Here is a 27351-nt window from a genome sequence, read left to right as displayed (position 1 = left end):
GCATATTAAAATAGTTCTCCAGTTCTTAACTGGTAGCCATTCCACAAATAAACAAATTTATGGGAAAATATATTCAAACACCATAACTGTAATATACTTCGTTATAACACCTAATTCACATTGTACAGCACTTCGAATAACTGGCATGGTACACAGGCAGTAAAGGGAAACCCTTCCTATATCCCACCAATGTTTAGTGAGAACACAGAGAGCCAAGACCTTATTTCCTGCCCTCCAGAATCCTGCAGTTCAGAAAAAGGTTGACAAAATAAGTCCCAAAGACAGCAATATTTCAGATTACATATATAGTGATGAATGAGGTGTAGAGTTGAATTTATGCTGAAGTTCATGTTTTGATAAGAATCTATTTTAAAAAGCATTTATGTTCTACTACAATTTTTCCCAAGCTCCTCTGCCCTCTTATGTTTTTCGTTTTTCAGTATCAGTCCCATAGCAACATCCAGGATTCATGAATGTGGTACTGCTCTCGACATCTCCGGAGCAGAGCCTTGCAAATGATTGCTAAACTCAGGGATCTGAGTCAGCTTGGAAAAGTATGATGGTGGGCTAATTTTTTTATATCCTGAAAATAATGGCAGGGGACTGGGAGGAGGGCAAAGGGAAGGGGAGCTGAAGCTGCAACAGCAGAAAGGAATGAAAGAAACAAACTACTTACAGTTTAATGATACATAAGCAGCATGTTTTGTAAGTAGATGAGACTGAAAGTTTTATTAGTATCTTACAGATTTGGGGGCTATATCTGAACAGCTTGAGGATTCCAACATTTCCAGTAAGTGAAATGATACTCCATGGACCTTCTCCCCTGCCAGCAATTACTCATATAGAAAAATGATATCAGGAATACACAAAACACATTTGCAGCAACCTTAATGCAGCTGGAAAGGAAAACAGCTAGCATCTGCAAAAAGTGTAAGAGTGGGAAATCTAACAAATATGACTGAGAATCTCCTCTACAATGGGATTCTTGATTTGGGATTAGTCTATTCAGCCTGTAGATGCTGCTATTTTTCTAATAAAACACATCAGGAAACATCATCTCCTAACGGAAACTAATGCAGTTAAAAAAAAAAAAAAGCGTATGGAAAAAGTATGTTTAGGTTCCTCTCTCCTCAAGACTGCTTGAAGCAATTATCTGCCTTACTAATAAACAGAGCTGAGAAATGGGTATACTGTGTAAAGCATCTGGAAATAGCATGTGAAATAAATAGATGTCAGTACTATTCCTTTGTTTATAGGAGTTAATTTCAACTTCAGCAATAATTAAATATGCTACCAATCCAACCAACATCACCTGCAAATTCTTGGATCACTGAATGACAAGAATGAGTAGTAATTAATAAACTTGTACTTTACCTGAGGCTCACCTATTGTCTGTCATGAAGCCATAAGTCTTTAAAAACAACCATAACTCTCAGTACTCTGACACAAAAACCCAAATCCCCTTGCCAATTCTCACAATATTCAGTATACTTTATCAGTATCAAGCCCATCACAAGGATGTAGGGAAGAAGCCCACAAAATGGGCTGTTTGATGCTTTGTGCAGGCTTGGGGGAGTACCAAGGGTATTGCAAGACTCTATGCTAAGCTTACTGTGCTGCTGCAAGTGACACTGTAGCAAAAAATCCAAACCAGATAAATATTCCAATCAGGTGAATGACCTTTCAAAACACATAGCCAGAGAGATGCTGACCCAGTCTAGCCCGGCAGACACACCTTGTTACACACACTCTTAGTCCACCACCCAGATAAAGTACATTAAGAACCAGAAAAACCTTTCTTAAAAATATTTTCAAAAGGAGATAAACCATTAGATTAAAAACAAAAAGCAGGAACATCTTCTTAATTCTGCAGAAAATTATTCTAGTTTTTCCTGAGCAATCATTTTCCCTGAACTCCTCTGTGGCCAAGCTTCACTTTTACATATGCAATCTGATGAGCTAACATCGTTCCAGGCCTCCAGTTGAAGCAATTAAAAAAGTCCACACTCGCCAAACATTACCACATCGTTACCACAGATACTGTGTATTCTGAGTTAAGGGAAAACAGTGGAAACCTCTAATACCACTGTGGGGTAACTGCTGGCAAATAATAAGTTTTTAGCATAGTTACCACTGTGACTATTAATTTCCTGTGAGGAGGTAAATGGAAAATTATCCACTGCATGGTATATCTGCTTGTCACAAGCCATGACTGACACGTAAGAGACTGTATGGGGATTATTTCAGTAGGTTGATCTTGATAGGCTCAAGAATGTAAACCCTGAAATATTTCTGATGAGTACCACAGATGTGTGGTGACACAAACAACAACATGTCAACCTGCAAACACTAAAGGGGGTAGCAATTCTAACACCATAAACCCTCCAGTGAAAGGCTGTGCTCCCTTCTCAAAACCAGTGGAGGATGGAGAGAGGAAAGGATGGGGGCTGACAGAAAATAGTAATTAAGGAAAAGCAAATCCTTCCCAGGAGGACTAAACAATGGACTGTTTGCCACAGAGGTGGGGCAAGCCGTGCAGACTGCTGCTCTAGTAAGTCATGAAAGGAGAGAAACAGAAACTTCAATGTGTTCCAAAGGCCAAAATATATCTAACAGAAAGCTGGTGTTCATTCTGAGAAGTACATCGCAGCCAACACGTGCAGATGTTTGCGAGATATGGTAACCATCAATGGTTAACATGAGTCTGGAAAAAGTCGAGCTGCCCTTTCCCATGTTCCAGCATACAGAGACAACTGTCAGCATTCACAATAAAGCACAACAGCCTGCACCTGATTTTCTGCATTGCTGAATTTCACAGACATGCCCAGCGATAAAAGTGTGCTTTTGAACGAGGCCTCTGCTTTTTTTTTAAAATAACTAACGTTATGAATTTTTTACTGACACACAAAAGGCATAAAAAGCATGCAAGCTTCAATTTACATACTGATATTTCTATATCAAAGGCTATACTATTTAATGCACAGGATCCAATTCTCATAAAAGCTCAAGTTCAATTACAACAGCCCGTGAAGCTCTAATACTGCATTTTAAGCTAAAAACTTGCTCAAAGCTCTTTCACAACAGCTCAGTAATTTCAGAGTATCAGTCTACTTAGTAACATGACTCTGGGAGGAACACAAGCACAGAGGGGGGAAAAAAAAATCAGGAAGAATTTCCTTGCATTAAGAAATGATGGTTTAGAGTTGCTGCTTAATCTCTGCAGATCTGATGGACATAAGGGTGAAATTAATTGATTGAGGACCTAAAGTTAAGGCTCATGTGGACACTTAAATTTTCCTATTTTGAAAACAGGCTGGTTTTGGTTTACACAAGCGCTGAGCAACCAGCACAAACAGGCGAGAGCTGCTCTGAGAGATGGCAGTGCTGGTCAGTGTGCAAGGTTTGGCCTTGCCAAAACCCACAGAAATTTTGGCAGTGGCCCAACATATCATTTTAGGAGTCAGGAATCTGTTCAGTCACAATGTGGGAGGCTAAATTTTGTTAAAGCAGCAGATCTAACCCTTTCTGTCATTTGATGTGGAGCCTTTCTACGTCCTGTACCTCTGTTACACAGAAGACAAATTATGCACAAACCTGAAAACTGCTGAAGTCATGTACACAGTTCTGTTGGAGCACATAAAACCTCTGTAACTCAGCAGACTTCTGTGATCAAGACCCGCATGCCTCACCCAATATTTATGTGAAAAGGAAAGAAAATTTGTGTAACAAAATAAAAAGCAGTACATTTAATATGTACATCTGTTCATTCATATACCCCAACCACCATAGCCTGAGCATTTCAGTCAAAGAACAGACCTGATTTTTACACTTGCATCAATTTTCCCTTTAAAAAGCCCAAATAAAACACACTTAGAAATTGGTATTGCTTTGCTTTATGTTTGAAAGAACGAATGTCATCTGCCTTGTAAGCTGTAGGTGCTTCAGACATAACTGTGCACAGAGTAGAAGCAGAAGACAAGTACACCAGAAGACAAGTCCCTGGCAGTATCATGGTAACATTCCTCATTTCATCCACTCATAAAAGCATCCTCCTCTCTCTCTTTCAAAGTCAGAGTAAGAAAAAAGCTCTGGGAGCTAATACAGTCTGGCTCCTTCAAGCCAAACGATCTCATTAATAAATTACTAAACTGAGAGTCTCAACTTTAAACATCGTTTACACAAATGCATCAAATTTGAGTCCCTTTGCTCTTGAGACAGTTGCAGGGCTCAAGACAGAATCATCTGCTAAAGATGGTCCATAAGCTACTTAGGGATTTATACGGGAGCCTGCTACATTCTCGATGCCCAGCGAGGACACCCGGATGCCGCTCACAAAGACCCACTGCCTAACTCCCGGCTCCTTCACACCCCAGCACAGTGAGCCGACCCTGTGTCAGCTTTCAAGAACTGCTCAACATCATCTCCTACTGACTGTCTTATATATTAATCTGCAGATCACAAACTGATTATTAGCTCAGAAGTTCCATATAAGCAAATTGTGCAATAACCCAAAGAAATGGCATTGAGTTAAGTACGATAATACGCATAAGTGGATACTCCACGTATAAAAACATACAGAATTTGTATAATAGTCATTAAGCATCGCAGGATTAAAACATTTACATAGTTTTATACATAGATATCCTGGATTGAACACCTAAATACAACTTTACTACCCTAGCAATGAAACAGGTTGGAATACCTGCATTTAATTACTGAAACGCTGTACAAGTGCAAAACTCAGGTATTAACATTAGAAAATACAGCCTAGTTTCTGATTTTGTGTGTCTAAACATTACTTTTAAGGCAAAACTATCAATTTTGAACCAGTCATGAAAAAAGGATGAGAATCATGGTGTCATTCCATTGGTAAGGATGTGCGTTGAAGTTAAATTTGTATCTTTGTTTATTTTAGGATGCTGCAGTTGGCAGCTGTTATCTGCAATATTTTTTTCAGTTGACCAATTATGAACCAGAAATAAATTCAAAGCTGAAATACTATAATAAGGCAAATAATTCTGACTGATCATCATACTGTAAACGTAGTAAAATACAATCCCCATAATGGGAACATCCAATCCCATGCATACAGATATTTAAGACTGTTGACGACTGTAGAGGAAGTGTCAAAAAGAGGTCAGTTTAAATTTAATGTTGGCAGAAATGAGCGTCTGCAAAAGCATGAATAATCTTCTAATGATGTTTTAAAGCTTTAGCTCTGTCTTAACACTTACTGTTTATTTAGTCCTGAGAAAATACTTAAAAGCCATGAAGCAATTTTAAGAAAACTTTTGTAAACAGCTATTTTCTCTTGACAGACTATTTGGCTACAATTACAGATATTATGCCAAGATAATATATGTAATTCAATGAATCCAGACAATATTGAATCAAATCAACCAGTATTATTTTCCTTCCCTTTGAAACTGAACATTCAAGCCATCTGAACTTTCAATGTCATTTGGCACTTCAGAAAAAAACTTTATAAAATACAACCAGGCTTGAAAACCTATACTTCATTTCTGAGTAATCTCCTGACCTTTTATAGAAGGATCTCACAAACTGGATTTTCAAGAGCCTTCTGTAAACCACAAATGTTTTCAATTAACATTGTTAAAGTCTTATTTAAATTCCTGCACATTACAGTCCTTTTCAAAGTCATACATTTTGTAAAAGGAGATGAGTTACCTTACCCCAAGTTCTGCCAAAAATTACCCCATACATAACATCTATTCAAAATTTTAGGCTTAAAAGAAAGGATTAAACATGATTTTAGGAGATGGTTAAAGAGAGGTATATGATGATGAGTTAAAAAAGTGACCAATCCTCATTTTGGTGCCTAGATTTCTTTTTCTGTTGCTCATTTACATGTTCTGACTATCTTTCAAAAAATTCTTGCCTTTGTTCCCCAAAGAAATACAGCATTTATCAGGATTCCAACCAGCTTAGGCAAGACAAATGATATACTTAATCAAGTGAAGAGAATTAGAAAGAAGCAAATCACCTATTTTATTTCTCTTAGCTTTCCATCAATAGACTGCAACAACTGCAGTCCTTATTCTCCTGAGTACATTATTAATTATACACCTAAAGCATGTTCATAGTCTGTGTTTGCTCTTGGGGGATTCCATGGTTTCTATGGATGAGAAAACAGTAATATGATCATTTACAGGTAAAATAACATTTTCACTGTTTTGGCACCTGAGCATAATGAAAAGGAAAAACGTTCAGCTTTTACCTGGGTTTCTGTTTAGAAGAGTCAGCTCAGGGGGGAAGAGCTACCACTCATGAAGAGCCAGAATGGGGAAAGAAAGGTACGACTCAAAAGCCAAGGATACGTATGGCCTAAACAATTTTTATTGCAGGTTAAATAGATCTTTTTTTTTTCAGCTCACATAATCTCAGCAGTGACTTAGAAACCACCACTGCAGCATTTATGGGCAAAAGAGATCAAATAGTTGAAAGAATGACCATATAAGAGCGAGAAGGCAGCCAGAGGAATTTGAGTGTTGGTCATCAATAACAAAAATCCATTCATACGGTTCAGAGATTTTTGCCACCTATGGAAAGCAAAGGTAACTGCTCAGATAATACTGTCAGGATGCAGACAGTGCTTCCTCTAGGAAGAAACTCCTTTGCAGAGATACTGGTAACATTTTACTGAAGGTTATTTTTGCTTGATTCTTCATTTCCTATTCAGAAGGGTCGCTAATTGTTATTTTTTATATAGTAACAGGTAATTCTTTCATGCTATAGCTTGTGATGCATATTAATCAGGGTTCTTGCCAAATTAGGTTAGTTTCTTCAACATTTGAAAAGCAGTTAAACTTCTAATGACATTTCCCCCCTCTTTTCATCAACTTATTCTTGGAGCAAAATAATGTACTCAAGCCTGAAGAAAAGACACTTGAGCCTCAGGAATGGAAGACAGCCACAGGCCAAAATGTATTCACTAGAGAGCTCTAGGGCAATAGGGTTGTCATCTATGCACAAAAATACTTTCAAAGACGTAAACATGATGTTAAAATCTCTACCACTCCCTCCTGCATGTTAAAGTCACACACATTGCTTTGTGCTTGCAGCTATGAGCAGTATAAAAGGAAATAAGTCGATTTTTATGATTATTACTATGATTGTAGCATTAAGACAGTTCAGAAACAGGAATTCAGGTTTACACTGTATCCTTGACAACCCTGGTTTTCTTTATTACTGTTAGTATCAGAAATCAGAATTGTAAAAAAGACATCTAATAGTCAATAGCTCAAACCAGAGCTGCACAATAACACTAGGTACCAACTGGGCCATCAGCATCTGAATATCAACCTGAACATCTATATTGTATAGATGAAAAGATAAAGGCATTTATTTTAAAGTCCAGCAACTACAGCAACACAAATGGTCCACATTTGGCACATTTGCAAACAACTGAAAACCAATGATAAAATTAATAAGTGATAACCAAGTACTTTAAAATACTACTTGAATTAACTTTTCGCACATAATTTACTACATAATAGCATACAGTTGTAATATATGTAGTTTACAATGCTTATCAAGGTACAAAATACCTAGTAAATTCAATGCTAAAGGGACATTAATATTTCACACAATATTTGCCTGCCTTAAATAAAAAGAGGATTTTAAACCACTTGAAAGGCTGGACAAAAAAATTATCTGGGAATGTTTTTGGTTTTTCTCCAGCTTTCTACTGCATAAAATCAGTTAATCAGCCTCAACTATTTTCCTTTTTATAATCCAACAGCCTAATTTGCAAAGATCTTTCATAGAGCAATGGAAGAGAAAAGCATTTTTATAAAATTAGAAAATTACTGTATAACCACAAAGCTTGTTTCTGCAGTAAATGCAGAATCATTTTTTTTAACTTGTTAATATTTCGAGTGGAAAACATTTCTTTAACTGAAAATCTATTCCAGGTTTGAAATATTTTTATGCAGTAGGCTAACTTATTGATGTGAAAATTTAAGTAAAACACGCTTTTGAAATTGTGTATGTGGTAAATTTTTTTACTACAGCAAATTGAGTAATAAACATTCAAGACAGATGAAAATCTAAGATGTCTGGCTCTGAATGTCCAACACAAATAGGGTCAAATAGATATGTGGTACAGCTGGGATTATCCACCTTGACAAAATACCAAAGAGTTTACAGCAATGTTAGGATATCTGTTTAGTAGGAAGCAGGTAAAATGCAAGCCAGGTCTGCTTTTAAAATCCAAGCAAGGATTCCAGCAAGCAAAAAAAACCTACCAGCAGGCCCTTATTCTTTTTAATAATCTCAAACTTCTTCCCTTGGCAGTCAAAATAACCAGCATGTGTTAAAGATCTAGAATCGCTTTCCCCTGAAGAACTAACCTATAAAAAAGTCACTTCATATCTACTGTACATGTTTATTTTCCTCAACCATATATCCTGCAAATATTCACTCATCTGTACTTGAACCTCTGCCACATCAGTACGATTTAAAGGTTACATCCTTATGTCCTCAAACCTCATCAAAATGCTCATTCCCAAAACCCATAGACATCTCAATCTAATGAGCAATCACATCTTTATACTCAGTTCTCTCGATAACAGAGACTCAACTTCAACTCCCAGATTAAGAGAGGATGGAAGACCACTTCTAGGTAAAAAGCAAGTATCACATGCTCTCTTACCCACCACCCTGCCAAGCAGCACAACTTCTATTTTAGAGAACTTCTCCAAGTCATCATCGCCCAAAAAAGCTGACAGCACTGGGCAGCCAACTTGCTGCATTTACATGCTGCTTGTCCTTTTAACATAACAACTTGTATTCTCAGCTCTAGGACTTAAAATCAGAAGCTTTTTCAGAGAGGGCAGTGACATAATTGCCTGTGTGTTCAGCATCAACCACCCACTTGGGGTTGAGGACAATACAGACAATAAGGCTAAACCTCCTTAGGATCTTTTCCACTAGTTTTCTGAGGTAATACCACTAAACAAGCTACAATATTAAGAAAAGAAAAAAAAAGGTCGTTTTCTTTCACTGCATACTCCTGATGATATTAGTGTCTGTTATCAACTCTCTCAAATCTCTCCATGTTACAATCACTTAAAGTAGGGTTGCAAACAAGGGCTTTCTTTGTGATCAGTTTTCCTGGAATTACTTCTATCCGTTTTGTGAACATCAGCTTCAACAGCTCGGGTGAGATTTGTTTTCTCAAACAAAGAAAAGAAGAGAGCAGGGTTACCTTCCCTTAGACGCTCAACCACGAAAGTGAACCCGGTTGTTCGCGGGTGTAAGACATACTCGTATTTTTGAAATCCGTTCTTTTCAGCGAATTCATGACTGCGGGCTTTGGTGTTGGCTGAGGAGAGAATAAAAAGCACCATTTTCTGTTAGTGTGCACGCAGACCACGAAATAAATTTAATGATCGTACGACAGGAATGGTTCAACAGCAGTTCACACAGTACAAATGTACAACAGCTTTTCGGGTGGGAGGCAGACAGCAAGTGCGCTTTCAGTTGGCCATACCATGGTAGGAGGAAGAGCCACGTGGATTGCAAGAAAAGCCTTTTTGCCCGTTCATTTATCTTTGAAAATAATCAGCAAATCTCATATCTATCAAATGCAACCTGAAATCTACAAATTAAAGTCTGTTAATAGTTCTCTGTACACTTCAATACCCATTTTACAGTAAAATGTGTCAACTGGCTCAATTGCATTTCAGGGGTTTTTTAACTCAAAAGGCACAATGTATAGTAATGTAGGTTTAATACTTGAGATCAGTGTTTAACCACATTAAACTTATTTCAGAAAGAAAACATTAAATGCAGAAAAGCAGTTAATCTAATACATTAAAATTGTATTTTACATCTTCATTCTGAATTCGCCACATTTTATTCATCAACCTGCTCTGCACGTACGTACCCTGTTTTTTAATTTTTTGATCAAGTGACTCAGTGTCACAGCATGTGCCTGCTACTGTAGGTAGAGTACACACAAGGCATCTGAAAAGCAGGATGGCTAAACCCCGTGACAAACGTGTTTCAAACCTCTGGTAAGAAGGAACCTCCTGCGAGAAAGCCAGACAAAGGCTTTCCAGAGTTGGTTGCTAACAGAGCCCACTAAACAAGGAAGATGGGGACACCAAAGCAAAAACTTCTGAAGACAGGCAGAGAGGAAGCAATTTTTTTCCCAGGATGTGCAGAAGGCTCTTCCAACCAGCCTCAGTCAGGAGCCAAATGGACTTTGTTGGCTACATTTAGTCCTTTACTGTGGGTACTGCTGTGCCTCCCCTGGAGCCAACGGGCAATGGACACATGCAGTGTTCCCTTGGCAACATGGTAAAAACCAATTTGATCAACTAGCTTATTTAATAACTCATTTACGAAGTTTTGCAGGTGTTTTAAAAGACAAAATCCCACCAACAGATCTATGGAACAAAATAACAGTTTAAGCAATATATCATGTTTTTCAAGCAGAAAAAGGTCTTTTTCAAGTGTTCATAGTTAACCTTAACAGAGATGACAGATAAAGTAATGAAAAACATGTTGCTGTTTAATAATCTAACAGAAGTGATAGAGATAAATCCTTCCCCTTACAATCCTCATAATTTTTTCCTATAAAGGCACAGCAGCGTAAGTGAACAAATCAACAGTAGTGAGAAATTTCCTTTTTGCTGTAATGCAACATTCCTGCATCCTTTTTTTCCCTAAATTACACGAGCTCTATTCATAAGAAATGTGGGTGCCCCCCCCAAAAGATTATCTACCAATTAATAAATGCTATATTAGCGTACTGAGTATTTTTTCCCTGTGATCTACTGTTTCCAAGCATTATGGTGCTGCTTTTCATATATATAACCCTTAAGATTGAGTGCACAGATTTCCTGACCATGTGATTTCGAGGAAAGCTGTTGCACAGTAGCCAAGCAAGTGATTCAGCAAAGAGAATCCAAATATTTAATTCTTGCCAAATTGCCAAAATGTACAAATACTTGAAAAATATTACAACTTCAAAAAGCATTGCTAAAATTACAGAACGTGTGAAACACTAAAATTATACTTGGCTATGTAACTTATCTTCCCTTGGACATATACATTATGTCTTTCACCACATGGTCAGAGGATCTATTTTTGTCTCCTTGACTACTACTCCAATCAATACTGCAAATGGACCATTCTGGATCAGTGAAGGGGACTTGCCTTCTGCATTCCCATTGCAATGGCAAAACTTGCAAAGTGAGCAATGGGAAAGACTTGGAATGGCAGCAGTAATCTGGTAATTATTAAATGTTCCTGCAAAAAGCCAGGTTTTATCTCTTAGGAATACTTGTATTAGTTCAACAACTAAAACTCTTTATTTTTTAAGAAATTACACTGATGACCAAGTGTTGCTATAAAAAAATATTCAAATCAAGAGTTCTTTTCCAGATTCTGTAGTGATTCAAGTAAAATTTTTTAAATTAATTTATCACAAAGTTCTTAAGCTAATGTATTGTTGTTTCCAAAGGACAGAAGTATAATCTTCTTCATTTTCTGCATATCCAAATTGGGGTTTCACTGTGGAAAACTTACAGTCTGCAAATCAAGTCAATCAGAGCTTTGAGACACAAGTGCCATATAAATCTACATAAAGTCAAGCAGTTCTTAAGCATCTCAAACTGCACACAGTTAATGAGCACTCAGAAAAACTACCTCCTTATGTCTGCTCACTAGCACTTTGCTTCAGAGGGAGCATGAAAATGAATTCCTCGGTGTTTGTAAAACACTCCTACTTGAACCACAGGAAAGCCAAAGAGTGAATGGGTACATTCATTCTCTGAGTAAGACCTAATTGATACTGCTAAAAAAGATTTGGGACCTCCAGTGCCCATTGCCTTGAAACAATCATCTTCAAACCTCCTCTTAGTGCACCTCCCTGTACTTGGAAAGAACTCACTGTAAACATCTGCTAAACATCTTCCAAATTTCCCTTTACTACACTGCCATTCTAAAAACGTGTGAACAGCTGGACATCAGCACCCTGGCCAACACTATTCAGCTATTTCCTGACATTTGTATCCCTGTCTTGCCTCTGGATTGTAAGTTTTATATAACAGAGACTGTTCCCTTCCCCTTTTGCATTACCCTAGTGCAATGGGATTTTAGAACTAGAGTAATGCTCCCAGCTAACACAATGATCAGTGTCATCTGGAAAAATCATCTCCCTCTTCCCTTCCTAACAACTATCAAGCCACAGGTCTTTGTGCATTAAACATGATTATTTATTACAGCAAGTCAGGAAGGTCAATGGGTTTTGATGCCATACTGAAAGCAAGGGTAGGATATGCCTTCACTCTACAAAAAACCTAAGAATAATGCCCTTCCTCCCTCTCCCTTTAGTCTCAGCATTTGAAAAAACCCAGTTTCTTACTCTACTATTACTTATGAACAAATACTCTGACTGCCATCATGTCAGTCGATGGAAGCACCTTTATGCCCATGGGATCCTTGTGCCCAAAAAGCCCTGGGGGGAAATTGAGAGCAAGTCAGCTGCTCAGAAATGGATTCAACAAAAGGCACAGAACATGCGATGCTCCTCATTACACAAAACCCAGAAGTTAGAAAACTGATCCAGGAAATCAGAAACCCATTTTTACATCCTCTGCAACTTGAGGGAATTCATACAACAAACACCTCTTTAAAATCCCTTAACCAGCGGACCAGGCTACATTGTCAGCGCTGCCAAACTTAACACAGATCCCTCATTGGTCTGCTGGCCAGATTATAACATTCACAGATGAAAGAATAAAAAAAAGTTAAATATGCCTAAAAATGCTTCATGGTCTGTCTACTCAGGTCTTGCACTGACTTGCCTCTCCTCTCCCATCTCCTTCAGCTAATACCTGCAGCCCCTCAGAGCATACATTCATTAGGATGGTGGTGACAAGTGCAAGTAGTCCAATTTATTTGAGTATTTAAACATTTCTGCAGAGTGACTGTCAAACAACACAAAAGTACAAGATTTTAAGGATTCTGGCCAAAACATCTTACTTTTTTTTGCTCCTGTGTTGCCTTTGGTAATTAATGTGATTACATTTTTTTTCCTCATTTATCTCCAAATCATGTGGGCAAATCCCATTTATCACATTTTAAAATTACTGAAAAAGCTTTCTCGAAACACCACACTTCAGAATTTCATTTAAAGTAACTGGAGGAAGAGCTGATGCTAACACATTTTCTTGATTTTTGAGTTACAGATTTTAAGAAGTTAAATTGCCTTTTGCTCCTGAAAACTAGTGGGAAAAGTGAACAAATTTAATTTTTTTAAAGTCAAATTACATTTTTAGTTTGTGAGCTAATTTTGAATTAAAACAAAGATCCCCAGGATTTCATCACTTTTATGATGAAAGCCATAATGCAGTAACAGCTGCATTCATCTGAGTCTGAAGCATATTTGGATCTAAAACTCCAAGATCTATTCCCAATGAAAAGCTAAGTGTTTGTTCCCTATGAAATATGTATGCAGCATTAGCTCCTCTCAAACAAACAAGCTCACTTACTTTTACAGAGTCAACACCATCCAGGTTGATGTATTTTGCTGGGTGTTACCCAAAAGAATTGTAAACTTTCCTCATCATCCTATTTGAAAACTGATTTGGACAACTTTAATACAAGTACTTCTGAACAACTCTCAACTACTACTTTTTTCTACTAGCACTGAAATTTGACTATTAACTACTGCCTTTTCCTTTAATTCCACTTGGGATAAAAGAAAAATGATAAAATGATGCATGTACATGATAAAAGCATGTATGAACTTCTATGACTTCAAGTACCCTCAAATTATATTAGTGCCAGACAGTGAAAGAATAAATGAGAACTCCCAAAGTCTATCTTAATAAATAAATAACTAAAACCCTCATTTATCTATTAGAGGTTTGCATAAAAGTGAGAAAAACTACACTGGCTCACAATTTTAAGAAAAAATTAAGTAATTGTCCTTACTTGGGTTATTTTGAAACTATTACACATTAGATCAACCCCCACCAGTGCTTTTGAACAGTATTCTTTGTACTACAAATTTACTAGAAAAGTTAAAAATCCAACTGCAGTTATTGTTACCTTCTGTCATCCACAAGACAACATTCCTGCCAAAACCTGAGCTCTAGCTAGCTTTCCTACATGCTTTTCAGCTGTTCCTCAAGGAAAAAAGGTCTGTGCAATCACACTCTGTCCACCTGTTTGCTCCCCTTAACTTTTGAAGCTATTGCCACCTGCAAACAAAGTTTATCAGGGACAAGAGATTCAAAGATGATTAAGCCCAGCAGAAGTTTTAGAAAAAAACAGTGGCTGAGTGAAGGGGAAGCTTCTGAGAGTAGAGATCCTAATAATGGGAAAAGCCAGGGAAGGCTCCATGGGTATTCAATCTGTCAGGGCTTTCAGCACAGCATGCAGCAGCCCATCAGGTAACACGAGTACAGCACGTGATGCCTCTTGCCAAGACAGTGGAAAGAGCTTTGTGGAGGAAATGTCACACAGAAGGAAACACAAGGAAAAAGGAGAAGCTGGAGTGAAAAAGAGACCATGAACAGGGATGCAGACACAAATCCATAGGAAATGAGGCTTTACCAGGCGCAGAGCAATACAGCAACTTTTTTTTTTCTGTCATTGCTTTCTGAAGAATTACTACAAACAGTTTTTTAAGGAACACCAAGAAAAACAAAAGAATAGGCAATATGGTGGGTCGTATTCCAGCTTTCCAGAAGCAGGAGACTTATGGTTGCTTTGTTTTCTTTAGGGCTTCAGAAAGTCTGGCTATATGTTCATCTGCTGAGGGCTTCTTTTGAAGCAATTACAATAAAATACCTTTGATGCACTTAGCTTTAACCTTCAAGTACTCCAGAGTAAAAAGATGGCCAACCTATCAGAAATAAGTATATAATTATATAATTATTACCTCAGACCCTATTCATCCAGTCTGCAAATACAATGTTCAGGGTTCATGACTTTACTATTTCTAAAATTTATTCATGTAGCATCTTCCACTGCAAAGTACTTCACCAACATGAAGTCAGCCTTTGGCCCATGCATAAATACAGTCATACTTTACATTTCTTTGAAATCTTTCATTCTTGAATACCTGAAAATATTGTCCAATTTCCTATAAAGAGGAGTAAATCTATCATTGCCATGCGGCCACAGAGAGGATAAAAAAATGACAGCAGCACAGAGCTGCACAGCAATTCTGCTCTTCAGTGAAGTGCATGTAGAATGTTATTTTTCATTTTAAGCACCAGAAAAATTCTGTTTTCAGAAGTAATTAGCAGTTTTGTAATTTGGTCAGAAAACAAAAGTCATTGCCTCTATTTCTGCAAAATGTTCCCTAGAATTTTGAGCAACTGTTCAGAACAAAACCACAGTTTATTTCTCATTCAAGTCTCTCCCATTGCTCACTTTGCAATAGGTCTTAACAGGTCAATAACATAAGTTTTTTGCAAATCACTTTTTCAAAATGTTACATAAAATAGATTATTATGTTCTAGCATTCTCACATGGCATAAATTTATTGCTTGGTCAGGACTAGCTTGTCAAGGGATTTTTCCTGGTCTCTTATAATATTTTTAAATATATGAGGTAATGTTTCCTGTGAAGACAATTAGATAGGGAGAGCTATTTACTTCCACAGAAAAAATCCCAGGGTTTTGCCTGTCTCTAGACATCTTTTTATGCACAAATCAAGGTGGCATTCAGTACTTGATGGCAAGACACGACTGCTAAACGCAGGACAGTTTAATGTGTCAGAAGCCAAGCATAGCAGTGCCCTGTTGTTTCCTCTATCCATCACTCCTTCCTTCCCCCTGCACTGCTTCCTCCCTGGGCTGCCCAACCACCCATCAGCACAAGCAGCTGTCTCAGTCCTCAGCTAAATCTTCTTTTTTAAAGTTGCAGTACAAAACTTTCTCAGTTCTTTAAAAATCTGTTGTCTCTGGGGAATATTGGGAGACATTAGAAGGAATTCCAACTGGATTGGAATAAACAATCCCATTCTTTCAGTCATCTTGAGGTGGAAGCACCTATTCAGAAAGAGAGTGTGAGTGCTCTAAGGAGGAGTCTTCTGATTCCATGAAAAAGATAAAGATTGCACCTCATAATTTAGAGCTAGGAGATCTTCATGAATTCAATGAAAAAAAGTTAGATAATTTTATAGCATCATAGAAAGGTCTGAGTTGGAAAGGACCTTAAAGATCACCCAGTTCCAACTCCCCTGCCATGGGAAGGGACACTTTCCACTAGATCATGTTGCTCAAAGCCCAATTCAGCCTGGCCTTGAATCCTTCCAGGCATGGGACATGCACAACTTCTCTGGAAAACCTGTTCCAGTGCCTCATCGCTCTTCCTAGTGAAGAAAATTCCACCCTTCTTTCTAACTTTAGATACAAAAATAACCAAATCAACAAAAGTTATCATGTAAAGCAGTCCAAGAATGTTCCATGAATTTACCCTCTTTCAGGAAGGCTGATCAAGTGATGACAATTCCCTACAATGTGATAGCACCAGGATACTATACATATCAATTTTAAGGATATTTGGAATGCAGAAGAAAAAATAGCAGAATATGTTACTTATTTTTATACCGTGTCTAGTACTTACTGATGTGGCTTTGCCATAAAATATGATTTGGGAATATCTGCAATGCAAAGTATAGCAAAAATCTTCTAAATGAGCTTAAAGTTAGAAGCTTAATTGTAATTGATTTTCTATTTAAAGATAATGCTTATCATACCATGCTGCAGCCATGAACCACCACAGAACATTCATACAACGTTTTCTTTAAATGGCACTTGAGTCATCTTCACTGGTTAAGAGCTTGCTACTAATGCCATAAGACACCTGTATAAAGCCGGATATTTGATTAAAAATTAATAGTACAGGTTCAAACTCATTAAACTTATTCCTATGATAATGTCAACCTTTGTTTTAGAGAGATATTTCTCTTGTAGAGGCAGATACAGACTGCTTACACGACCTAAAAACAAGAATCTCCATGTTCTCCTCTTAAAACATCAGGCAAGAAGTCAAACAGAATTATTAGTCCTTTCCAATCACTCATTCAGAGATATGATTTTGCCACAGTAATACAGGAAATGGGAACATGCAAGTGATATATTCCAGGTCTTTAAACCTACTCTTGCTAATGCAATGTATATACAGTACTGACCAATAAAAAATTATTTCAATCATCAGATGCTTTGAAATGTAAGTTCCTTCAGGCAGACTGGCAAAGTCTCTCAGTGGAAATATGTTTGTGCCTCTCAAATGAATCACCACATCATTTGATTATTCACTATAATTTCTACTGTCCATGAGAACCAAGTCTTGCTCCTGCCTTGGACTTTTTTAAACTCTTCCCATAAACAACAAAGAATTTCCATGTTGAACATTCCATGAGAAGATGACAAATGCAGCCTACCTGTGAGATCAGTTCCTTCTGGAAAGATGAGGAGTTGTAGTGGCTCACGAATGTCACAGAAATAATCCAGCATTTTTTCAAAGTGACTCTTGTCATCTTCCCACTTTCTCTGAATGAAAACAAAGGCAGCAACCTGCATTGCCCAGCCTAAAGTTTAAAAAAATATACCTTTAGTAACATTTCACTCTTATACTTCCACAGTGTCTGTTATTCCAAAATATTTTATAAACTGTGTTAGACACCACCTTTTATTTGCTGCCCACCTGTCCTCAACTGATTAAGAGCACTTAGTTAATTTGTAAAAAGAGTTTTGGACAGGAAGAAAAAGAATGCATAAATGTATTTAAAATGCAAAACTCAAGTTACCAGAGTCAGAAAAGTTTTCCAGAGAGCAAGAATAGGGTCCATGCTGTCACGAAAGGAGGTTGTAGTGAGGTGGGGTTCGATCTCTTCTCCCAAGAAACAAGGGACGGGACACAAGCAAATGGCTTCAAGTTGCACCAGAGGAAGTTTAGATTGAATATTAGGAAAAATTTCCTCACTGAAAAGGTTGTCAATCTACTCCTAGGAACAGGCTACCCAGAGGAGTGTTTGAGTCACCATTCCTGGGGGTATTTAAAAGCCATGTAAATGTGGTGCTTAGGGACGTGGTTTAGTGGTGGGTTTGCAGTCCTGGGTTAACGCTGGACTCAACGATGTTGGAAGTCTTTTCCAGCCTAAACAATTATATGATTCTCTGAGGTGAAGCATTTAAAACCACAGGCCTCACTGTAATATCCTTAATCCCTGCAACTCTGATCTGCTCAGGTGATGGACATCGCTACAGCAATGCACTGCAGGGTAACAGCTGTGTTATGTAGAGATCACTGCCCACTAACCATGTGCAGTGTGCAGAAAATATCTGTTGCTTTGGGGGCTTTATTACATCTACCTTCCTATAATTTCCATTACTCATAGAAGAAAATACCAAGCTTTTCTTTACAGTTAATTGTAGCAAAAAATTATGTGTATCCATTTATTTGTATTAATACACAATAAGATTTACAACCTGACATTAAACTGACAATGTAATGCAGTTAAGTAAGTGAAACTGCTGCTGAGCCTGCAGTTCAGGGGTCATACACCATTATCTTCAATAAGTATTCTTGGCTTTTTTTTGGCACAAGTACATAGTATACAGTATGGACAGTTCTGTCCACTAGTTCAGACAGCAGGACAAAAAATCAGGACTCCAGTCTCACCACATGCCAGCGATGTTCCCTCCCTAAACAGGGCTCAGAAGAGCATGACATTGCCTTACCACTGTACATGGCTAGCTTGTATCTCATCAGAAAACCTGCAGACAGATCCTCCACATCAAACAGAAAACATCAAGCTTCCCCTTCTCCTCTTTGCTCACCACAGTTCTCAAAGCTTGTTTTTCCTTTGCTGGTGACTTACAATATGTTATTCTTGCACTTTATTTCAGCTTCTCTTTACAGGGATATTCCTTTCTATTCTGTTCATAGCAGTATCTCACAAGAAGCATATGCTAGAAAACCACTTATTAAAGTCACTCATTTTTAAATCAGCTTCATAAGTCATTCAGCCTGGATAATGTAATAACTGAGCTGCATAATCTCTCTGTGTTGGTTAGAAACATTAATTGTATTGTTAAAGATTTGTGACCTGTATCATGGGGTAGATACTTTTGATTTTTAAATCAGCTACACAGATAGAACATGCATAACCAGCATGCCTTCTGCAATCTGGACATAATGCATCTCAGATATCCAGATAATCAATGATATCCAGATAACTGAATACTGGAAGTAGTTATATGAATTAAGAAAAGAAATGCCCAGAATGCAGTCTCAGCAAATCTTTTCCACTTTGCATGCTATACTTGTGAAAAACCCTTTGCAAAGAAAACTAAAGTTTGACCACAACATTTTATCTGCATTTATGCACATATCACATTCTCACATCTGCAGTGTCAAGAAGTATCAGTACAGCTTTATTAACAGAGGTTATCCATGTTTAAACAAATTATTTGAAGGGAAAAAAAATAAAGGTAAGTTTTAAAGTAACTTTAAAATAACATATAATTTAACTGTGCTATCTTCTGGCATGTAATCATCTCCTAGTGCTATAATACATGGCATTAAAATGCTACAAAACCAGTATTTTAAATTGAACTAATCAGGGCTTCCTACATACAGATTAGGAAAGTTCTGCTGTGGTTTTGGGGTTTTCCAGTCATTCTTACCTCTCTGCCCAGACCTTTTGTATATTTTATGTAGCTAGGACACTATGCCTAAAGTAGAATATGGAAAATTTTAACTGTGCTAAACCATTTTATTCTGTGGTATCACACATCAGGCCCAAATTATTCAGTCCTTGTGTTCCCATTGCAACAGAGCCTGTAGGTTGAAAGAAGAGAAACAAGAAGCTGATACTTTCCCAGGTCAGAAGCTCCTTAGGAAGAGTGATTTTGGCCCACAGCAGAGGGAGTATGGAAAAAAACTCACTGTCAGATACCATCCTCTCCCCTACCTTTCTTCACACAGCACAAGGCTTTAAATTATATGGAAACTTGCACATAAAGTCTAGTTATCATTCTTCAACAGCACTGTGAACATCAAATTATAAATACCTTTAGCTACTACAAAAGATGCTGCTTGGGTGACTGGTACTTTACCTGACTAAACTGCATAAAGCAGAGGATACAGTGCAGTAGTTTCCCATTCCTGCTCTAAGTGGTAGTGTTATATGTGGACTATGAATAATTAAACAGAGTCAGTAATGTAATGACAGTAGGATGTCAGGGAGGGGGAAGAAAGAAACAGTAGGAAAGGAGTTGGGAGGTATCCAATTTTTAAGATAAACAACAGGTTTGATTTTCTAACCTTTCCAACAGATAATATTCAGTGTTCTGGAAGAATTTGTCTATCTTTAAGTATGTATCTAATTAGATAAAACAGTCCTGAGTGTTCAAATAAGAACAGATTATCTAACAGATAGATGACTAATAGTAAAGGACCCAGGTTTCCTCCTGGCTTACCCCAGCACAGCACACTGCACCAAGCTACTTTACCATCTATGAAAGTGGAAGAAAGAATCTTCCACATTTGCTCATGCTTTTAGGCCTCCAGTGAAAGCCAACAAAAACATGAAATACTGGTTTCTGCCAAAACCCTGGTCCATGCACCAGTTGGGGAGAGTGCCTGCTGTACATGTGTCTTACCATCCCACCAGATTCAAGCAGGAAAGAAAACCCCCACACAGGTTTGCAGACGCCTGCTTTTGAACAAAGCAAAAGCAGCTCTTGCTTTGATTTCCATTCCACAGTGTGTCTGCATTGTGCTGCTAGAGAAACATATAACAAGTCCAAGGCATGACATGGGACCCAAATGGGAATGCACAGAGAAATGGGAGGAATTTAGTAAATCAATGGGCAGGATGAAAGGTTTTGCTAATCAGCAAGATTTATAAGCAGCAGAAGGCAGTACCTTCTCACGTGCAGCCTGCAGTGAGACATGCTGTTCAGTTAATTACTTTTAAGTTTAGGTCAACACATTGTTCAACAAAAGTAAATATATTTTGCTCTTTTTGCTCAGTATTTTTGGTTGTCTAAGAGCTCCTGGGCAACAGGAATTTTCCTAGGAAAGGCAGCAATTACTTGACTGCGGAAAAATGGTTGCCTTTTGATTTGCAGATTGTTGAGAAATCATTGATTACAAAAACACGGCAGAGAAAGAGTGAAGCTAAAGAAACCATAACAATGCAACTCTATTTCTTTGCTAAAATAATCTTACAGCAGATGACATTTTGGATAAGTAACATTGCTTGGGAAAGTATATAAACATTGAACAGTTCTTGTTCAAAACTGCAAAACAGCAGTGCAAAAACCTACCAGACAGAATAGCTAGCCACATTGACCTTTAAATCAACTTTTCAGAGCTGAAAAAATAAACAAGGCAGCTTAAAATCTCTAGTAACACATACACGGTAAGGATATGTATTCTATCAGGACATAATTCTACACAGAAAAAAAATGTGCTTACACAAAAAGGAAAGCCTGCTACCGAACTAGAGAAATGTGCTCTACATAAGAATTTCTTTACTGCCTTGGGGATAAAGCAAATTATAGCTTACGCAGGTCAAGAATTTGCAGCATTGTATTAAAAATGCTAGCTCCAAGTCTAAAGCTTTTTAAATTCTAAGACCCTGCACTTCTATTTTCCTCCCCCCAAAATCCTTTAAAAGAAAATAACACTTGAAGCTGAAATTTCTTCAGTGTGTCTTCATTGCAAAGGTAATTCGGAAGTAAGTAGATACCAAGGATGGAGGTGGCAATGAACAAAAGAGAGAAAGAGGTGAGTTGTGCCCCCCAAAAAGGTCTTTGTTTTGTTTTGTATCACAATATTATGTACATAAACTCAGAAATCAGATATCCCCCCAAAATGTCACATCTCAAAGAGGAATATTACATCTGGTATTGAAAGCAAACATACACATCAAGAAAATGGTACCTATGTATTTCCTATAGCAATGTAACAGAACAACTAAACCCTCCTCCAAACAAATTCATTAAATGATTCAAAGCTATAAAAACAAGTAGAAAATAAAAGGCCTAACTATGGGATTTTGTTACTATATTAATTCATCCTCTCTGTTTTCTTTCACTGTATTATTCACTGGTTTTTTCATGCTATTATCTTGGTCAAAAAAAAAAAGCCTTATTCAGTATGCCTGTATTCCACAAGGGTCTGGTCCTGATCAGGGCTTTTGAGGCATCAGGGAACCAGACATCTAGGCTTAATAAGGGAAATCACTCGGAAGCTCATGATCCCACTGTATACAAATAATTAAGCCCATTAACAGTTTGTTATTCCAAATGTTTTGCTGCATAAAATTACCACAAGGCAACAAGCACGCAATTCTGAATGCTCCCTATTTCAAAGATCTGTAGGTATGGAAAAGATGTTGGCACACAGAAAATCATGCAGGAAGTCAGGGTGTAAAGTTCCTATGTATATACATTGTTGAGCTGTCACCAGTATAGACTGATTAGCAGCTTTCTGCAAATTCAGTTAGGGTTGGCCATTTTACTATTGTTGTTTCATTTTCCTGGATAGTTTTATGAACCCCAAAGCAAAGTAAAATATTTTTTAAATTTAATGTAATCATCTGAGTGCACAAACTAGGAAAATAAAGAAAAAAATGCTTCTTGAAACAAACTTGGGAAGTATAATCTCTGCTCCTGGCAAGTTTTCTTTACCCGTGCTCATTTCCAATAATGTAGTTAATAGATTGAGTATAATGAATTGAACAATTACCATCTGATTGGGTGAATTCTTTGAGCAAATTACAAAACTAGAGATAAACTAAGAGATAAAATTCACGAATATAAATTCACAGCAGTGCTCCTAATTTTATAGTGTAACATCTGATTCATTCTATTTGTTAATTTCATTTAATCTATTTGTAAGGTGTCTATTTAAAAACCACTATAACTTTGCTATTGCCTTGCCCTATCAGACTGTGACCATTACTTTAACCTATGTCTGTTTTAAAATTACTTTTATGGTCATGTCTAGTTTATGTTCAGACTATATATGTCATATATGTCTATACCATGTAGTCTACTAAGTATTCTACAGAACATCATTTCTTCCAATGTGTGTGAAGCCTAAACCTTTTCTTCTTACTAAAACTCAAATCAAGAAACAGCAATGTGAGAAACATAGATTTTTAAGGTAACTGAAAAAAAGAAAAATATTCTGGTTTTGCTCTGATCACTTAGTTTTACCTTTGACTTCTCCATAGTTCTCATGAATTTGTTTCAGTATGAAATTATTCTGAATTTTATGTTCATTTAAATCACTTCCAAAAATTAATGCTTTCTGTATTTCCTTTGTTCCGCTTCATTCTCTTGTGGGAGAATACAGGATGTGCCAGTATAAACCTCAAACAAGGTTTACAATAGAAGATTTCGCTGTCAGGGCAAGAACAATGTTGTCAACAAGCTAGTCAGATACATTGGCCTACATTTAGGTGTGAAAATTCAACTGTGCAATCTTCTGGAAAGGATACTCCATTGAAGAATTGGTGTCTCTCAGCCAAGGCGCACACACAGAATGTGTGAAAGTATGTGGGAAAAATTCACTACAGTAGTAGCAGGATATGCATGTACATAAAGAACCCAGACAAAGATATATAATCTTCTTGGAAAGAATTGTTTCAATATTCAATCCCTTAATCACGGTTCAGAAGAAGGCTATTAGGACACTTCATACTCAGATATTCATTCTGTTTCCTAAATTATGCCATTTTTATAGAATATGGACAATTAGACGATTAACTCTACCATTGTGTTAGTGCAACTTACAAAATGCTATAAATGTCATTAAGGACTATTAAACCTATTTAGTTACAGTATTCATCTTAAAATAATACTTCAAATTCGATTTGATTTGATGCGCTGTGTAAAATCAGAATAACATAACATTACTCAAAAGTAAAGCAAACTAAAGCAAAAGCTTCAGGGTCTAGGATGGCTGAAAGGTTGCTTTATCTAATGCATTTTAAAAATACATCAATACAGTGAAACAGCACATGAAAGCCTAAGCATTAAAAAAGATGAGTTTTGCCCAATACGTGCCTGGAGAAAAGCCCCACATCATTCCAAAATCTCCAAACACATAAAGAAAACAACCTCTAGTTGTTAGATTGTGAGGAAAAACACCCAGGTCCTACCAAACAGTGTGAAACTCTCCCACGGATGTGTCATCTTACTGCAAGTCAGGAATGGCAAGAGATTCTGCGATGAAATATCTCTTCCATAGGCCTACATCCTCTTCAAACACTCCTCCTCCTCCTCTATGAAGGACCATAAAAGTAAGCCAGCCTGATGAGCTGAGCCATACAGATGCTTCCAAAAAATGAATGTAATTTGGGAAAACATGCCATCCTAATTCTGCTGTTACTTGTTTCGTGAGCTTGGAGAAAATAACCACTCTCTGTCACTTGTAGTTTACAAAATGGGGAGAATGAGAGAGGTTAGCATCTGATCTCACTCTTTTGATGTGTATTTTGGAGAGGCAAAGGCGTGTAGAGAAAACGAACTCCTTATAATATAGAAAGGATAAGGAAAGTTTAATGGAACACAGGCTAGTTGAGTTTTGGCTGTGTTTTTTTTATTTTTCCCCCCCTGACAGAGTTGGGAGAATCCTATTATGCCTTTTCTAGAAGAGACAAGCAGGGAAATAGACACCTAAATCTTTTCTTCCCTCCAAAAAAAAAAAAAAGGCATGTAAAGTTACAGCCAACTTAAGCTGCATTTCTGCTTCAGAGTAATAATCCTTCTTCCACACTTAAAACTTCTTCAAGAGAGTCTTGACCAGGAATAAGTGGTGGAATAACAATTTTGTTTTCCATTAGAGAGCATACTTTTACAACTTCTACTTTAAAAATCACACAGGATAACAACTCTATGGCAATTAAGTCTGACAGCTCACAATTGAATTGCTAGAAGACATCACAGCTTCTCAAAACTCTCATTTCAGCCTACTTTAATGTAAGATACTTGACACGTGAGCTACACTAGAAAGTTCAGTAGGTTACAGTTTTAATTTTTTAAACCAATATCCTCTACTGGTAAGAATCGAATGTAAATCCAACCATAACATGAACAAAGATGCTTTATGCTGAAGCATTTCTATCCCTACCTGTGGCAGTAGCTGTGACAGCACAAACGCTTCCATGCTAATATAAATGTGTACAGATTCTCTGCAGCATGCTGCTTTAGCTATATTCCAATTGAGATAAGTGTTAAAATTTTCCAGGCTTAGTGACAACAATATCTTACTTCATGGTAGCTGATCCATCATAGCTGTCGGTGTGCATGCTCTTAGCCCGTGGCAAAGGCAGGATAATTGGAGTTGTTTTGCCCTGCTTCATTGAAAACTAAGATGACTCAAATTACTTTGAGCTTGCTTCAGGGGAAGCTCGCACACTTGGACAGCTACAATGGATCAACTGACGTGTAGTAAAAGATTGGTGGGGCTAAGCCCAGTGCTGAAATAGAGCAAAACTCCTTTTTTCTTTCCCCCCCCAGCACTTAATACAAGGGCCAAACCTAACTTAAGCCTTCGAGAGCTACAACACACGAGTGAAAAGATGAATGAAAAACAACTAAAAAGCTCCTACATCTTGCAGTCTTCTTTGAGAGCAATGTTAGCCACAGAGTAACTTGAATACAGAGATGAAGATCTGGACAGAGTTACTAAGTTATCTCTGCTTCTAACTACTCCGGGTTTGTCAGCTTTGTTTTTTCTCCTCTTTTTCCTTCATCACCTTGTCCTTTCCTTTCCTGTTCCCGTCCCAGTCAGCTTCAACTACAATGCTCTGCTTTAGTAGTCTCAGTGAGCCTTTTCAAAACAGGTAAGTCTACAAGATATGTCCATCAATGCTGCCTGTTGCACCTGCATACTTTACATTTGTACACTGAATTATGATGGTATTTCTCTTTTCCATCTGCATTAAGCAAAACTAGGATTACTATTACCCCATGTAGCACTGACACTAACCCCTTACCCTATTTCAGTTTTCTCTCAGTTATTCTGTGAGTGCTCAAATTAAACCCAAATTCTGATTTATTTTTCACATACATGTTGAGGCACTTTTAACTACTATAATCCAAATATTACTGTAAGCCCACCCAACATATTTGAATTGTCCATCATTAAAATATACACCTATTTGCAATGAAGTCTTATTGGTTATCACAAGACTTCCACAAATGAAACTATTAAGAAAAGAATTAAAACTACCTTCTAGTCATTACATGGTCATCTGACATTACTGTCTATGTCCCTTGGTACCTACTTGAACAGTATCTACTCCACGACACGTTCTGAACACAACTGCACCATAACCTGTATCACTTCCAACATAACTCCTTATTAATTGAGAGTAGATGAGAATATTAATTGTTCATATCTATTACAGGTACTGTAGAGAAGTCCTATCATGTCAGACCATGCAGGAAACTGTCAATGCCATTAGAAATTCTCCTTGAAAACTGATACCGCAGAATGTGTCAGTACTTTCTGATGATGTCAGATGAGAAACTGCAGCAACAGCTAAGAGCAGAGTAGTGCTCCCTCGAGACGCCAGCTTTGGCAAGATGCACTGAAATGCTGCAAGAATGTTTCTGAAATTGAGATTACTGAAATGTAATATCTCTTTTTGAAAACTTTACTGCACACAATTCATCAAGCCAAAGCTGCGGTTCCAGGAAGAACAGACCATCTGTTTTTCTTTGGCCTTCTTTTTTTAAAGCTCACCTTTAATCAGTTTTAAGTTTTTTTTCATACACTGGAATGCAAAGACTTAATAACTTAAGAACTGGATAAATGACTCAATGTGTCTCCTTGAAATACTGAATCCTCTGATTTTAATTATAATTAACTAGAAAATAACTGCCTACTTGTAATACAGACTCATTAAATCTGATACCTTTAAACTTTTAACCCACAAAGGGGGCAACAAGAACTCTGGATCTATTTCCATTACCAGCTTTGCCCTTCACGTACCTTATATGCCACTTGAAGGATCCTAACCTCTCACAGACCTATTTTTACACCCCAAATGGGAAACTACTTACAATAACAAACGTGCTATGCTGAATACTGTCAAGGTTTTCAGAAACATGGAAACAGAAGGCTTGCAATATAAACCTTATCTTATACACAATTTTAAACTAAATTCTTTTAAAAAGCCTTTGAAAGATCAGAAACAAATGCACTGAAAGCAATGCAGTATATTCACTCAAATATTTCTCAAGCAAAATTACCATTAGGTTAAGATTTATTAAAATTTATGTTTAGCCAATGTATCAAAGTTTCCTAATCCTATACTTTTAACTA

General features: G+C 37.3%; 1 protein-coding gene across 6 annotated transcripts in view; it reads right to left on the bottom strand.

Moving 5' to 3' along the window:
* The window catches only part of LCLAT1 (lysocardiolipin acyltransferase 1), a 114955-nt gene that overhangs the window by 43347 nt on the left and 44257 nt on the right, over positions 1-27351 (bottom strand). For all 6 annotated transcript variants that reach the window (XM_008934800.2, XM_018085329.2, XM_018085331.1 and 3 more), the window contains 2 exons: positions 17438-17584; positions 9230-9346 (listed from right to left, as the gene is read on the bottom strand). In XM_008934800.2, the coding sequence (XP_008933048.1) occupies positions 9230-9346; positions 17438-17584 (264 nt within the window). The remainder of the gene's footprint in view (positions 1-9229; positions 9347-17437; positions 17585-27351) is intronic.

Source organism: Manacus vitellinus, unplaced genomic scaffold, assembly GCF_001715985.3.
Source record: "Manacus vitellinus isolate BGI_N305 unplaced genomic scaffold, ASM171598v3 scaffold_8_pilon, whole genome shotgun sequence".
In the NCBI taxonomy this organism is placed as follows: Eukaryota; Metazoa; Chordata; class Aves; order Passeriformes; family Pipridae; genus Manacus; species Manacus vitellinus.
The sequence above is the reverse complement of the archived record's forward strand: the minus strand, read 5'-3'. Positions and strand labels throughout refer to the sequence as shown.